General features: G+C 45.5%; 1 protein-coding gene across 1 annotated transcript in view; it reads left to right on the forward strand.

Annotated features, from left to right (window-relative positions):
- The window catches only part of gfra2b (GDNF family receptor alpha 2b), a 135,982-nt gene that overhangs the window by 102,250 nt on the left and 16,284 nt on the right, over positions 1–17,448 (forward strand). The window contains exons 6-7 of the mRNA XM_085168821.1: positions 13,443–13,552; positions 14,714–14,854. Of these exons, the coding sequence (XP_085024947.1) occupies positions 13,443–13,552; positions 14,714–14,854 (251 nt within the window). The remainder of the gene's footprint in view (positions 1–13,442; positions 13,553–14,713; positions 14,855–17,448) is intronic.

The raw sequence follows: 17,448 nt of genomic DNA on the forward strand, positions 1-17,448 counted from the left end.
GTGTGTGTCTGTCACTGCGAATACATCGTGCTGCTGACAGTCAGTAATGAGGGCATTTAGACTCACTCAGCCTCGCTGTAATTTCATTTTAATATTCTTCACCTTCACTTGCACACACACACACACCACCGCAGACACATGCACACACAGACCCAAACACACTGCACAGCGATAAATGAGAGCAGGAAAACAGACGATCTGATTTATCGCAGAAACACTAAATATTAATGTGTGAGTGTGTGTGCGTGGGTGTGTGTGTGTAATAGTGCGTCCTGTGTGAATGTGTTTTTATTTATTAGTTTTATTTATTAGTTTATTAATTTATTAGTTGGGAACAAGTGATGCATTCAAGCTCCGTGGGTATTTACAGTGTTGATGTTGTCATGTCTGCACACTCTCGATCCTGATTGGTTATATTTTGTGTTTGTGTCGTGACCTTAGCAAGGAGAAAAACTCTCTGCTGAAGAGACTCTGAATTTCAACTTCACATTGAAATTCTCACTTTTTAATTTGAAATTTTCCATATAATTTTGTAAAATATAAAATGTTCTGCTCTAATTAAATTTACTCAACTGTTACACATTCATTTCTCACTGAGCACATTTTAATTAAAGATTAATTGTTTGAGTAAATAAATCTTTGATTTTATATACTTCAGTTGCATTGTACTCAAAAAATTGGCTTCATGTTCATGAAGTTGAAGAGAGAACCCTGCCTGTGGACATAGCCCGTAAAAATTCAATGTAGTATAATAAAATGATCGAACACAAATCTGAACAGATGGTATAAAAGGCTAGCTACAAGCGCAGCTAAAGATATTGCAGGGCAGACGTGACTCATGGACACTTGCTGTCTAAAGTTCTAATAAAAATATTAACGTTTATTAAAGAAAATATGGAAAAATATTTTAACTAATGTTACAAATAAAAGTGGTATCTAAACAGAGGCTAATGAGTTGAAAATGGTTCCTTGATGGAATAAATCTCCATGAAGTGGAGCAGCAAACCGAGGCCTCGGTTGTCATCTGATGTAGATGGCTGAGTTCAGGACTTCTATGATGGCTGGTGCCTGGAGCGTCTGAGCGGTGGCTGTAAAGCCGGTACCTTTAAACCAAAATTCAAAGAGCGTGCTAAATGTAATGACCGTAAGAAGAAGTTCATACAAACATGTCTGAACACGAGACGATGGAAACACATCAAATCAAAGAAAGACTTGAACGCTCGGGAACTTCCTGCCGCTGTTACATGAACGCCTCCGCGCGGTAACCTGTAGGCATGACTTTTTCAAACATATTTTTTCATGCATGTTGTTCCAGAGTCCTGGTATTACGAGGGTCTGAGTCTAATTCAGAGGAAACATCTTGGGTCAGGCAGCGTACAGTACATCTGCTCCATCTCTCTGCCGGTTGATGATTAGTGGAGATGAAACTTTAACGAGCCCTGCAGGGAGATGAGTGCTCGGCAGGATTTGATCAAGTGGTTTCTGAGGCAGCAGACTGCACTCCTCAGCTAAATCTGCCCCAACTCCTCTGCTGTCTTTGGCTCTGCCATCATCGCTCTCTGACCTTCATTTGTCACCATACTTCCTGCACGGGTAAAGCGCTTTGTTTCAGGGTAAAATACTCTGATTTTAGTGGTGGTGGTAGGAGCTTTGATCTCAGAGAGTCTGGATATGAACCCGTCAATGCCTTTACTGATGCCCTCAGGTTCCTGTCATCAGTCTTCTCAGGTCTCACAGAGTGGAGGAAAGAGTCTGAAACATCCGGTCTCAAAGACAAGTCAAAACCAAACTTGTGCCTGCTCAGTCTTTCTGTTCATGAGTAAAATATTAATTAAGAGATTAATAAGATGTTCAGTGTTTAAAGCCAGGTTTAAAATTTGATGTGAATCCACTTTTCTGGGTCATGGCTTTCATGCGTGTTGTATTAAGTTTGAAGAGCTGATTAATTTGACTGAGCATCCTAAACTTCAGCAAATATTCAGTAAGTAGTAAGTAAGTACTCCAAGATGGCGGCGCGTGAACAACGCGAGGCTCAGTGTCTCTCCAGAATCTGCTATTTAGCGGTTTTTTATCTACTTTTGACCGGATTATTCATCCAGAATTGCTGTGCGTTGCTGACCTACAGCAGACAAGAGCTTCTGGACATCTGGACTCATAACTCCAACAGTTTTATCGCCTATCTCCGACTCATCCCAGAGATCTCCAGAACACCGGAGGCTGCCCACTCTCCCCAGCCGGGCGGAAGTGCACGCAGACGGCGCCGAGATCGTAAACAAAGGCGAGGTAGGCGCGGAGGGCTACGGGCTAAGCTAAAGCTAACACCACACCGGCTGCCTTTACCCAGTATCTTCCTCGCCAATGTCCGTTCTCTGGCAAACAAAATGGATGAGATACGGCTCTCCATCACTAACAACAGACGAATTATGGACTCAAATGTCATGTTTTTCACCGAAACATGGTTGAACAACAGCTGCCCGGACAATGCTATCGAGTTAGCAGGACGCCACACACACCGAGCCGACAGGCTAGCAGATGACTCCGGCAAGACCAGAGGTGGAGGTTTGTGCATTTATATTAACAATGCTTGGTGCATGAACTCCACTACCACTGAGAGTCACTGCTCACCTAATGCGGAGTTTTTAATGGTCAAATGCAGACCTTATTATCTCCCCAGAGAACTCACTTCGATCATACTCACTGCAGTGTATATCCCCCCCGACGCTAATGCTAGGTTGGCCATGAAAGAACTTTCTGCAGCCATTAACAAACACCAGAATAAACACCCCGAGGCTGCTTTTATTGTTGCTGGCGACTTCAACCACACCAACTTAAAGACAGTCCTCCCCAGATTCCACCAACATGTCTCCTGCCACACCAGAGGAGACAAGACTTTAGACCATGTGTATTCCAACCTGGCTGGAGCCTACAAAGCAACACCCCTCCCCCACATTGGACAATCGGACCATCTCTCCCTGTTCCTCACACCTCGGTATTCACCACTCATCCAACATGTGAAACCTGCTGTGAGGACAATTAAAGTGTGGCCAGAGGGGACAGACGCAGTGCTCCAGGACAGATTTAAAAACACAGACTGGAATATGTTCACCCACACAGACCTGGACCAGTACGCCTCATCTGTACTGGATTACATCTCCGAAACCACAGACAGTGTCACCACCCAGAAACGGATCACCATGTACCCCAACCAGAAGCCTTGGATGAACCGGGATGTTCGTCTCCTCCTGAAGGCCCGCAACACTGCCTTTAGGTCAGGAGATGCACACGCCTACAGTACAGCCAGGGCTAATCTAAAGAAGGGCATCAAAAAAGCCAAACACCACTACAAAAAGAAGGTAGAAGAACACTTCTCCAACTCCAACCCCCAACGCATGTGGCAAGGACTCCAGACCATTACAGACTACAGGACCACCAAACCCTCCCCCGCATCCTCTGATGTCTCCTTCCTCAACGAGCTCAACAACTTTTATGCTCGTTTTGAGCGAGGGAATCCAACAACCACAACCAAAACAGACATGACGCCAGACCACCAACCTCTGACTCTCTCCCCCACCGATGTAGGAGCGGTGCTGAGCAGGATCAATGTCCACAAGGCTGCAGGTCCTGATGGCATCCCCGGGCGTGTTCTCAGAGCGTGTTCTGGGGAGCTTGCAGGAGTGCTCACAGACATATTCAACCTGTCCTTGGCCCACGCTGTGGTACCGGCCTGCTTCAAATCCACCTCCATCGTCCCGATACCCAAAAACTCCAACCCATCTTGCCTCAATGACTACCGCCCAGTAGCACTCACCCCCATCATCACTAAGTGCTTAGAGCAGCTGGTCCTAGCACACTTCAAATCCTGTCTCCCCCCCACCCTGGACCCCCACCAATTCGCATACCGCCAGAACAGGAGCACAGAGGATGCAGTCTCCATCGCACTGCACTCTGTCCTCTCACACCTGGACAACAACAACACATACGCCAGAATGCTGTTTATAGACTTCAGTTCAGCATTCAATACAATCCACCCCTCACAACTCATCAGAAAACTGACAGACCTGGGCATCAGTTCCCTCATCTGCAAATGGTTACTGGACTTCCTGACCAACCGCCCCCAACATGTCCGGCTGGATAACCACTGCTCATCTACAATCACAATGAACACCGGTGTACCACAAGGCTGTGTGATAAGCCCTTTCCTCTACTCCCTCTTCACCCACGACTGCAGACCTGCTGATGGTTCCAACACCATCATTAAGTTTGCAGATGACACCACGGTGATTGGCCTCATCAGTGACAACGATGAGGCCGCCTACAGGGAGGAGGTGGATCGTCTGGCTGAGTGGTGCGACAGAAACAACCTGCTGCTTAACACAGAGAAGACCAAGGAGCTCATCGTGGACTACAGGAGGAATGCTGACCCACATCCACCCATCCACATTAAGGGGACGGCTGTGGAGCGTGTGAGCAGCTTCAAGTTCCTGGGAGTCCACATCTCCGAGGATCTCATCTGGACGACCAACTGCTCCAAGCTGGTCAAGAAGGCTCACCAGCGCCTCTTCTTCTTGAGGACTCTGAGGAAAAACCACCTGTCCTCAGACATCCTAGTGAGCTTCTATCGCTGTACCATCGAGAGCATCCTGACCAACTGTATAACAGTCTGGTATGGGAACTGCTCTGCCTCGGACCGGAAGGCGTTGCAGAGGGTCGTGAAAACTGCCCAGCGCATCGCCGGAGCACCACTTCCTGCCATAAAGGACATCTACAGGAAGCGGTGTCTGAAAAGGGCTGGGAAAATCATCAAAGACCCCAGTCACCCAGCACATGGACTCTTCACCCTCCTGCCCTCTGGGAGGCGCTACAGGAGCCTCCGGACTAAGACCACCAGGTACCGGAACAGCTTCTTCCCCACAGCTGTCAGACTCCTGAACTCTGCCTCCTGACATCTGACCCACGTTAAACTCATGGACTGGACATACACACACCCACAACCACCTACACACACACACAATGGACAACCGTACCCTCAAACACACAATAATAACACGGACTGAACCACCATTCACAACCACTAGCACTTTATAGCCTCTGTAGAAATTATCCACATATCTCACTTATCTTAACTGCACTACTGTATAGCTCTGTGTAAACAATCATTCTGTACATACGATAATTTCTAATCCTACAACTGTTTATAACTTGCATAGTTCACATTTCTGTATAACTGTATATCTCAGATTTCTGTATAGTTTTTTTTATTTCATATTTATATCCTGTTCATAGCCTGTACATAGCTTGTACTCACTACAGCCTGTACATACTTATAGTTATAGAATATTCCTAACATACTTCATACCGTGTACATTATAACATACCATAATAGACCCATTTCTGTAACATACTTACATATCTATATTATTGCTAATATATATTGTAATATATCTATATCACTAAAGCACTTCTGGATGGATGCAAACTGCATTTCGTTGCCCTGTACCCGTGCATGTGCAATGACAATAAAGTTGAATTCTAATTCTAATTCTAATTCTAAAGTAGTACTTAGACTAAATAAACAACCTAAAACTGACCCTGAAACTGATCAATAAAACAAAAAGGTTCACAAGAAAACCTGGAACTCAAACAGTCCGAAACAAAGGCCCACGAAAGGCACAGGAGCCCAGGAAACAGTTAATAAACATTTCAGGAGCTGACCCTGACTCCAGGTGAACAAAGTCCAAAAGCACCACTCAGGAGGTCAACCCGGAGGGTGACAGCATAACAGTCCATGGTTTATCAGTTCAGGAGGCCGACCGCGGAGCCAGCGGTGGCGACGAAGTAGTTCAGGAGCCTGACCACGTGGAAGACGGTGGCGATTGAGCAGGTCCACAGGCTGTCTGTGCTGGTGAAGAAGTCCAGTCAGCGGCCTGGAAGGTGGCCACTGACACCAAACCAGATGTGGACGAGGCAGGACCAGGTGAGGCAGGACCAGATGGTGGTGCTGCAGGTGACAGTGTGGAAGCCGCAGGTGGTGGAGCAGGTGGTGGCTGAACGGACTCACTAGAGCCGTCAGTGGACACAGAGAGGTGCTGGATGGGCGCTCCAGAACCCCCAGCTGATGTGGTATGAAGCTGGACGGGCTCTCTGGGCCCTCCAGCTGACGTGGCAAGAGGCTGGAGCGGTTCTCCTGAACCCCCAGTGGACGAGGAAGGTTGCTGGAGGGGCTCTCCTGGGCCTCCAGCAGGAACGAAGGCAGGGCCAGCAGGTATGAAGACCTCCAGCAGAAGGGACGCTAACTGTAGCTGCACGGGGCACACGGCCGGCACAGGATGCAACGGCTGGGGCAGTGCAGTGCAAACAGTCTGTCCGGGATTTATTACTGAGATGCAGTCCCCTGCTGGCTGAATGAGCTCACCGGAGCTTCCAGCAGAGGATGGAAGTGGCTGAACAGGTGGCGGTGACTGAGCTGGTGACAGAGCTAATGGGTGAACTGGAAACAGAGCTGATGCCTGAGCTGAAGACTGAGCTGAAAACTCAGCAGGTAACAGAGCTGACAACAGCTAGTTCTCCTAAGCCTCCAGAACACGAGAAAAACTGCTGGACGGGCTCACCTGAGCCTCCAGCGGAAGCAGGAACGGGTGCAGGCACCTGCTGGACACTGCTGGACAGGATTGTGACATATTTAACAGGGTTGATGTGAATTCAGTGCCCCGTAATAAGCCCAAAGCCCAGATAAAAAGTACAGATCTGAAAATATGATTATTTCAACAAGCAGGACGTTGGTGAGAAAACTGTGTTGCTGCAGCAGAGTTCGACCACGACCAATGTTCCCTCTAATTTTTCATGTGTCTGAGCGAAACACAAACTCCCTGAGCGGTCCCTTGGACCACTGTGAGCGACAGCAGACGTGTGCACTGTGGTCACGCCAGCATCGAATCCATCCAAGTTACATGGTTTATTACAATAATCAAATTACAGCATTTACATTTATGTTAGACACTTTTAATTAACTATTTTAGCCCACTACACTCTTGTTCATGACCTGTGTAGTATGTTAACACTATTGGAAGTTAATTATATAGTTACTTATTCAAAAAAGTAACTGAGTTATGCAAACAACAAAGTTTTTTGCAGCTGTTTACCTAAAAATAAACATTTCAAACTATTTACAGAACAATCAGCTGTTCTGCATCAAATCTGATGCCACACAAATTATTTGTGCCACTCCAAAAATAATTTCTGTCCACTATGAGATAAAGGAGAAGAACAGCCTGATACCTGCAGGCCTGACAACAGGAGATGTATCACTCCTGTAACACCTGTAACATTCAGCAGTCGCCTCATTGTTCTGACACACACAACAAAACTATTGACTACACTACACACTAACTAGATTTGCGCTAAACGTCGCAAATCTCTCACATCTCAAAACACTGCCGTCACTCATAAAACTTCCCCCCTCCCTAAACAACTAAATGCCATGTTTTGATTGGTCGACATGGTACTTTTTTCGACGAATAGGAAAGGGCGGGGTTTTTTGTTTTTGCTCACAGGCTTTTGAGTGTTTTCCTTATAAAACGCCGTTTTTACCGTTTCTTCCCGCACTAAATATAAACAACACTAGTATTCAGGAAGGAAACCAAACATTACATATATTTTTATCATAACTCTAGTTTTACGTGGCCTATCAACACAATTTAAAAACTGGTATAAAGTCCACACTTTTTCCGTCAACTGTTCCGTCTGTCCTGCTCACATCTCCAAAGGTTGTACATGTTGTCAATAACGTGGCTTCACTCCACATCAGCCACTTTGCTAGCTAAAACACCGGTGTCGGCACATAAGGACGCTGTCATAGCCTGTCAACGACGTTGATTAGCTGCATATATACGAATGTGAATCACATTATTGGCTGGACTATGGGATAAGGTGGCATCATTCTAATCCCATACGGGAGCAGCCAGTCACTCACTGACTAACACTGCAAAACAGAATTGTTAAAGTTTTCATTTTAATTTCAATTCAGGTTAGATTTTTTTGTGCGCAACACAGATTTTCTGTGCGCAGAGACCGTGCCTGCAGTGTGCAACTGCGGACGCGCGTAGCTTAGAGGGAACATTGCTCACGACAGTCCTTGTCCTTCTGCAGTAACGAAACACTGAGATGACGGTGAGTATGCAGGCGTGGTGTTTGACGTCAAACTTAGCCTAACTTGTTCCAAACTGCTCCATCAGAGAGACAACTCAGAGTCAGAGAGGCTGCGATGGTTTTGCACATGTGCAGAGGAGGGAAGGTTGAGGATGAAGATGGAGCTGCCAGGCAAGAGGAGAAGACAGATGGATGCAGTGAAGGAGGACATGCTGAGGACTGGTATGACAGAAAGGATGTTGCGATAGAAGGAGACCGAGGTGCTAGAGTTATGAATCTGTACCGGTAGTGTAACTGGTGCTGATGTCAGACACACACCCAGGCCACATGCACGGCCCCCAAATTAACCAATCATAAGCTACAACAACAGTCACCGTGGTGACTCATAACAGGAAGCATAACTGGTGCGGATGGTGTAACAGGCTTTGGTCGTACCCGTGCATGTACGACCAAAGCCTCGTACGTGCACGCACGTCTGTGACTGTGTGATGACAGAAGGAGGCATAAATGAAAGCCCTTCATAAAGCCCAAAGCAAAAGGCACTATAGAGGTGCAAGTTTTCAACAAGTAAACGTGAAGGTTTGAAGTCAGACTGATGGAGCTGATCCTCAGGTCACTCGAAATAATTATTAGTAGGAAAACTGCAGGAAGGTCATGGGCTGATGGTGATGATGTCCTTTAAAAACCAGCCTCGTGTTGTAAACCCTCTCCTCATGCATCCTTAAGACTAACAAAGAGCTCGACGGCAGTTGGCTCATGCCTCACATGGCATCTGCCACGACGAGACAGCAAAGGGTGAAGGGGCAGGTGTGTGTGAGTGTGTGCGATGGTACGGTGTGTGTGTGAGTGATGGTACTTCTGTCTCTGGAATGAGCAGTTTGAAGGTTAGGTGAGGTTTGAGGGCGCAGACTCAGTTTAGCCGCAGGTCACTGGCTGGCTGGTTTAGGTCAGGATGGTCCTCCCATAAACACAGCTCTGGTTTCTCATGTGAGAGCAGGTGTGTGTGCTGGTATGTGCAGGCGATTCAAACACAAAGATCAGATTTAACAAAGACACAAAAATAATCTTATAAACTAGTCTGAGCCTCAGTAAGGTCTCATGTTTGTGCAGTTACTCACAGACCCACACTAACCAGTCCGCACCATCATCACCGATCTCTGCCTGTATTCCAGCATAAAGCTGTAATACAGGCTCCAAGCTTACTGAGGATTTATACTTCAGCTGGAAATCTGCGCCATAACCAGCGGTGTAATCTGACCTTTCACTTTCTTAGAGATCTACAGCTACTGTCATTGGTCTGTTCAGCACCAACAGTTCCTTCTGTGACTCTATCAGTTAGAGAGAAACGCTCATCATCTTAGCATAAAGAAAAATAATCATAATCATCAACAGAAGGACTCACAGATGTCAGCAGTTTCCTGGAGAGTATAACGTCCCCGCATAGTTTCTATGAGCTGAACTGGCCGGGACACGAGCATATGGGACTCAAAATACAGAAATACAACAACATCATCACACACTCACAGAGACAGTCCTGCAGTGGATGGACGGATGAAGCACTGCATTCCTGTGAGTTTTATTTTTTTGGTCCAGCCTCCACCAAGTTCTGGAGGGCCTGGTTCTGCTGAGGCCCGGAAACTTGAGAAGTTTAGCAGCAGGTCGGAGAAAGCTGAGATCACTTGACCTTCATCAGTGACAGCCTTCCTTGGAGATGCTTAGAGGATGTGTTCAAGTGAGTGAGTTTTGTCATAATGTCCCTGCGTAAACACACATGCACACACAGACACGCAGACCCACACACAGACACACACTCAGTGGCCTCTGTTTGAAAGTCACTCTGCAGTCGGCCTGTCACACCCGATCACTCTCTACAGCCGCCACACAGTCATGTCTTCCGTGTCATGCTCTCGTGTCCTCTCTGAGGACATGATGCAGTCCTGCGATGGCGCCCAGCTAAAGCTCGGCGTAAACACAAAGCCTATCACGCTGTCTCAAACAGCGACAAGATCACATGTCTCTGTCACCACACGCCACCTTTCACCTCACCTGTCTGTCAAAAATTTTCAAGAGAGAAGAAGAAGAGCGACGTTAAAGAGACGAAGCAGGAGAGAGGCTTTAAGAGGAGAGCGAGACAAAGGAAACCAAGAGGAGAGACGGGATGTGAAACACAAAAGTAGGACAGGCAGTAGATTAAGCTCAGCAGCTTTACTCTTATTGCCTGTGACAGTTTCTTGTGCATTAACATATGCATGATGTAGTGGATACTGCAGGACATGCACGCAGGAACAGCAGATAATCTCCCAAACTACTGCATGAATCAGGCGAATATTTCCACAAGGATTTTCAGCTCTCAGGAGAGTTTGCTGGGCATCTGTTCGATCTGTTTTAACACTGTTTGCATTTCTGAAGGACTTCGACAGTGCAAATAACAGCAGTCTGAGTGCTACATACCCACTTTATACTCCATTCACAGCACTTAAACAGCATTAACACTGAGGCGTTGTGTTGAAATCTCTCTGCTCAGTGGATAAACTGGGCATGGCGTGAATGATTTGAACTGGTTGACTGGGAGATGTCTGTGTTTTTACCTCAAGAAGAACTAAATCCAGAAGAGCAGACTCTTTGAAACAGGACTCTGTCCTCTCCCTGTTTTCAGAAAATACTGGAAGCATATCAGCAGATTAATCTGTCATCGAAATAAAGTAAATTATGTCCTTACAAGCTGTTTTGGTTGCCTTCCCAGTGACAAATCATCAGACCCCTATAGCACCTCATCCGGGTGGTGGGAACACTGCAGGGCAGGCTCTTTCAGGCAGGGTCTCAGCCACAAGCCCATCTGTCTGGGGAGACCCTCTGCCTTTGTTCGATTCACAGCCTGGTCCAGTTTACCTGATGGTGGCATTATCAGATGATCCAGACAAAAGAAATAAAGCTTCCTTCAAAGCTGTCTGTGCTCGGCCTGAGAGGCAGGCTCAGAGTAGAGCCGTTGCTCCTCCACATCGAAAGGAGTCAGCTGAGGTGGCTCATCACCTATCCAGACAGCGGGATGGGATCCTGGAACAGACCGAGGACAAAACAGATAGAATGTGTCTCTCCACCTGATTGGTTAAACCCATGGGCTAGTCTGTCCACATGTCAGCTGCTAAATGGTTCCTGTCTACATCCGGCCATTTTAAAAAGCCTGCTCCCAGCAGCAGTGTTTTGGTCCTTTCCCCGATCTCCAAACCTCTGATAATTCAGCGTTTTACATGGAGAAACATTAGCTCTGCTCCCTGCTCGTTAACTAAATTGTGTAGTTTATAAATGGCTGCTCTCTCTCACCGTGGTTGTTTTCCCCTGTTTTCAGTCAGTTATGGAGTTTGGTGTCATGTAGGGATGCATGTTTAATGCATCTTTGGTGTGCCGCCCTTCCTCTTGACTAAACATGTGTTGATAAACTGCACCTTTAACTGAGAGTTACTGGTTGGTTTGTGGGCGAGGCCGTGGACTGTGGTTTAACATTAATTTGGTCCTCATAAATAGCAGGAAGTGGAGGCATGCATGGACAGTGACACTTACTGCAAAGAGTCCATCAGAGTCTGGCCCTTCTCTCTCTTTCTTCAGTCAGGTCTGAATTTTTTACACATGCACAAAACCTGACTCATCAGTTTGTTTTGAGGGCCAAACCGGACTCGGCGTGAGGTCCACACTGCAAGGCAGTGAGAGGCAAGCCCATGAAGCTTATTAAACACAGTTTGTTCATCTCTCATAAGCAGCCAACTGTGGCACTGCCGTCGCCCATCTTTCATGAGGGGAGGATATTTTTCCCCCAGTGTCTCATTAGCATCCATGCTGCTGCCAAAACAACCCGTCTTCTTTCAAAGGAGTCCAAATCAGCCACTTTTTGTCTTTGGAAATTTTGGTGTGAAAGACTTCAAACATAATCTGTTGGATTTACTTCCACTCGTCTGTGAGTGTGGGACAGGTCTGTATGATAAATGTAGAGAGGAGAAACTGTCCCCTTCACATCTGCGATAGTCGGCTCCCATTCATTTCCATTTCTGTAGCTGTTACAGCGTATGATGCCATCTGTGAATCATTTTCAGCTGAATAAAATTGCTCTTTTCTTACTTTCTTTATGTTAGTCACTCTGTAAATCCATCTGTTTTAGTTTGCTGATCTGAGCGAGATGCAGGGTGAAGCCCAGCGATAATCAGGGCGTGTCCTCAGCATCGAAACTGTTACACAGAGCTGAACGTCATGCTTCCCACATGCCTCCATTGTTGTCGCTTTGACAGGGGCTTTGACGTCACCTCGCCACATTCTTTTCTTCTTCTGTGGTTTAATGACACCTGCTAAATCACCTCCACCAGCTGTTGTGCTCCATCAACCGATGATGAATCCCATAAAAAAAGTCAACCCCAGAGGTTGTTTGTGCAGCTGCTGCTTATTACAGTCCATTGTTAGGCTTAATTACTAAGGACCACTCAGTGTCATGTGACCATCAGTCCTTCCTGCAAAACCCCCCAAAATGACACGTGTTTGCTTTCAGTGTTCACGGGAATGATTCTGCAGACGTGACGAGTAGCATGTAGGATTTAAAAACACACTCTCATTGAACCACCCACAGCATTACACTGCCTGTCCATTGTGCCTGCGGTTCAGCTGGGGGCACACCAGGAGGCGCTCGATGGAGTGAATAGAACAAAATGTTATTTCCATCTGATTGTACACAAAAGTCTGTTTCATTTTTGCTTCCATAAGTCCAGCATGAAGGAAAACTACTCTTCTGTCCTTTAGTTTTTCTCACTGTGATTGCCATAAAATGCTAGCACTCTGCTAATGTGTGCTGATTGGCCGGTTCAGGATTTAGGGAAGGTCTTCCGCCCTCAATGGTGTCCGTTTCGAAGCGATGACTCCAGCAGATGTTAGCAGCGTCGTTAAAGCCCAGCAGAAGCTACCATGTGTGTAGAAGCAGCAGCTGATTGTGGTGGTTGAAGGTGATGCTAACAGGGGGCTGCTGCTCGCTTTACACCCCAATTCAAGATGAGGGGTGCTGTTTTTGTAAACTGACAGAAAGGTCTTTTATGAACATCTAAAAATAGAAGTGTTTCGATTGTCTCAAGCCCTTTGGGGGAGGTTTATTCTCCAGAGGCAAAGAACCCCATTCACTCTAGGCAAGCTTGACAGCACCCCCCCCCCCCCCCCCACATACACACACACACACACACACACACACACACACAGGGAGCTGGTAGCTGTTGGCCAAATTGCATCATGTTACTGATGTTTTTTTGTTGTGTTGCTTCCTGTTGCAGGTCTCGGCTCGCTGATTTCCACATGAACTGCCAGGTGACACCTCACACCGTCACCACCTGCCCTCACGATAACTACCACGGCTGCCTCATGTCCTATGTCGGCCTCATTGGTAAGTCTAGCCTCCACTCGGCTAACCTTCTGATGTGTACATCATCGGTGGTGATGGCCCCAACCCTAACCCCAAATACTGGAAACAGAATTAAAGTGTTTGATGGAGTCGGTTAGACTGTCATTACAATACTGCTTGCCTTTTATCACAGTTTGGGTCACACATGCTGAAAACTGACATCAGAATGACTTCATTAGTACGGTGGCCCTGAGAGGCCAAACGGACTGCAACTTAAGAAAACACCAGCAATAAGAAAAACGCTGCAAAAACACAAAACACAATGGAAATAGGAAAAAACAAAACAGAAATAGGAAGAACAAAAACAGAAATAGGAAAAAACAGATTTCCAAAAGCACAAGGGAAGTGCTTCTGGGGAGACAATAACCCGACGGACCAGTTGCAGAAACCCAAAACATGGTAGGTGTGTTTTATCATGATTCATATAATACTGATGATGGATTTTTAGGCTAATAGTTAGGCTAACACACTTACCTCTCATCTTTTCTTTCCTCACAAAACAATTAGATCCTCCACTTCTTTTAAGTGTCTCCCAGCGCAATTCTTAGCATATTTTGATTCCTGCAACTGGTCCGTCGGGTTATTGTCTCCACAGAAACACTTGCCTTGTGCTTTTGGAAATCAGTTTTTTCCTGTTTCTGTTTTTGTTTTTCCTATTTCCATTGTGTTTTGTGTGCATTGGGAGCGTTTTACTTATTGCTGGTGTTTTCTTAAGTTGCAGTCCGTTTGGCCTCTCAGGGCCACCGTACATTAGTAATTAATTCTGCTTTCTAAATCTTCCTGTTTACAGTAGAACCTGACCTAACCTGTGACAGGTGTTTGGTACAGAGATCCTCCAGCACAGAGTTAGTTGTTTAGATGTAATGAGTTCAGGTAACTGTGCCTTCCTCTAACTTTACCACATGACCTGTTTAGTGAAGCCAGCCTGTTCGTTTCTGGCTGTGATCAGCAGCCACTTGACCGTTATTTAAATCTTTCAGTTGAGAATTGAGAGCAGACCAAAATTCTACTGGTGACTCATTTCTTCTCTGGAGATCATCCAATGATTCAATTCCCAATTTGCAAAAATCCTCTTTACCTTTCTTCCCGGCTAATCTCCACCCTAATTCTTATTCCTCTCCTCCTCCCCCCTCCCTGCCTCAGGCTCGGATGTAACACCAAACTACAGCGACAGCAGCCCGTCCAACATCACTATGAGCCTGTGGTGCACCTGCAGGGGCACCGGCCACCAGGAGCACGAGTGTGAAGCTTTCCACCGCGATTTCACACACAACACCTGCCTCAGTGAGTGTTGCATGCCTGATCAGGAGGGTCAGAGCTGTAAAGTGCTGATCCTCTCCAGTTAGTCTCGAGAATATTTACCTAAATAATCCAGAAAACAAAATTATTAATCAAACAGGTTATAAGCCAATCAGCCGTCACACTGCTGTAACACCATGTGAACATACCTGCAGGTAGTTTTATGCCGTGTTTTATGTTTGTTGTCTGATGGATTCAGTCATTTATGGATCTGAGTTAATGAAGCTGCTGCTCACAGAAATGTATCTTCCCCCTTTACACTGAAAGGGTGGAAATTCATGGAAATTCAAAATTTCAGCTCTATCATATTACAGAACTCAGAACAGAATTTTTCATTTCTATGTTGCTTATCAATGATGTTGCCTGTTTAAGTTATGCATTTTCCAAAAACTGTTAGCTCTGATCTACGACCACAGGTGGGAGGGGTGAAGGATAAACAAACAATTTCCCAAATTCTGGAAACACTGAAGTTTGAACGTCTCCAGGTGTTACTGATTGATTAGATGCAATAACGTTATTACCTGTCACATGACCTGATCTTTGCTGATCCATGTGGGGCAAGGGGGAGGGGTTGATGTACTTAATATTCTATTTGATTATCAATGTGTTTTTCTGTCAGTGGTGTAATTGATTATTCCATAAAAGGAAAGTGATTTGGGCGCTAAAATTCAGTTTACAAATATGAAGCATAGAAAAGCAGAAAATATTCACACTGAATAATTTCTTATTTTTAAATGTCTTAATTATTGATTGTAGAAATTATTACAGAGAAAATGAGATAATATTCACATTTAAAAGTAGGCGTTCATTTTGGGAAACCATTAAATGGTTCATAAATAATGAGACTTTCAGACTTTAATGGAGAAATGTTATCAAACTCTAACCCAAGCTGTGCAGAGTTGTGGAACTGCAGCATGAGGTTAAATCGATGAATAAAATCATGATACATGTTACTGTTACATGTGTCGTCTCATGAAATGCTGAAAACGTTGGCATGGTTAAAGAAACAGAGGTGTGAGTGAGGCGGATAATTGAGGGGAAAGGTTAGTGGAGGAGGAAAAACAGAGAAGTACAAGCCGATGTGTTGAAGATCCCCAGATACCGTCTTTAAATAACACTGACCCAGCTCCAACATCACCTCTGTGCCTCCTCCATCACACATCCGCTCCTCCTCCTCCTGCTGTGGATGCAAACATACATATCCATGTGCTGCAGGCAGCAAAGAACACAACCATGCCGTTACATTGAACTTCATACATTCATATATATGTGAAGGTCAGTCAGTTAATGAAGGATGAAGCCTGTTTATGATGTACATGTCTCCAAATGTTCAAACCCAAAAGTACTCAGATTACTGGACTGTGCTCTGATCAGGCTCAACACTGTGAGCTCTGTCAGGTGACGGGAATAACACTGATTATCTCTTCATCACGGCTCCTGTTAGTGTGTGGGAGTTATCACGGATCAGGTGAACTGCGGACCCACAGTCCAATCCATGGAGGTCCACCTCCCAGGTGGTGCAGATACCTGAGCACAGCGTCAGGGCTCAAGTACTCTCTCCATGATCTCCCGGTCTGTCAGAAGACGCGGTGGCACGTTAATGTGTAACAGGGGTGGTGAATGCTCTCTGCAGTCGAGGTGTAGTCAGACCTGGACAAACACGTTTTGTGTTCAGATGCAAGAATAACCTTCACTTATCTGAACGTGATTTGCTGCACTGAGGCAGCAGCAGCAGCCTCTGCCTTGTGTTGAGTGGGTTGCATTGCAGCGCTGTGTTCATTAATCATTCTCCAAACAGACCACCATGGATCCTACCAACAGACTCCACAGACCAGTGTGCTGGGCTTAAAAAGTTGTTGGTGTATCTCTGCTGGTCTCAGTATGAATTCCCATAAACACACACAGTTCAGCCAGACTGTGGTGTAAATACTAACTTGTATATTCTTTATTCTGTATTCAGCCCTCGTGAAAATGGTCGATAGTCATTCGTCTTCTGTTTGTTAGGTTATATTTTCATCTCCAAGGCCAGTGGATCCCCGGAATGTAAAAAGGACTAGAAAAAACAGCCATAAAAGCCATAAAAGAAGGTTAAAATTTGATTTTCAGTGTGCATTATTCATATGTATAAACCAGGATTCCTGCAATCCATAAAAGGTCTTGAATTAATTAAACTAAAAATGACATAACTGGGGTTAAATCAATCTTTTAAAAGTCTTTGCAGTGAAAGAAAACACCTGTGTCTCCAACCCTGTGTCTGTTTGTTTCTTCAGTTTTATAGTTGTCATGCTGGCCTTGAATTTCATCATGAGTTGCATTTTTAACTCTTAAAAGTCTTAAATCTAATCTGAATCTGGTCTGAAGACATAGTGTCACTTATTACTGTGAAGGTTTTTCAGGTTCAGTACTCAAAAATCCCATTATTCAGTGCAATAAACACCAAAGTCTTTGGACTCCTTCAAATGAAGAAACAGCAGATAATAACCAAGTGATCCCAAATTATCCTCGGGGGATCCTGGGTGGACACAGAGTTAACAGTTCACCCAAAACTGTAAATGTTAGATTACCAAAATTCCCCATCC

Source organism: Neolamprologus multifasciatus, chromosome 7, assembly GCF_963576455.1.
Source record: "Neolamprologus multifasciatus chromosome 7, fNeoMul1.2, whole genome shotgun sequence".
In the NCBI taxonomy this organism is placed as follows: Eukaryota; Metazoa; Chordata; class Actinopteri; order Cichliformes; family Cichlidae; genus Neolamprologus; species Neolamprologus multifasciatus.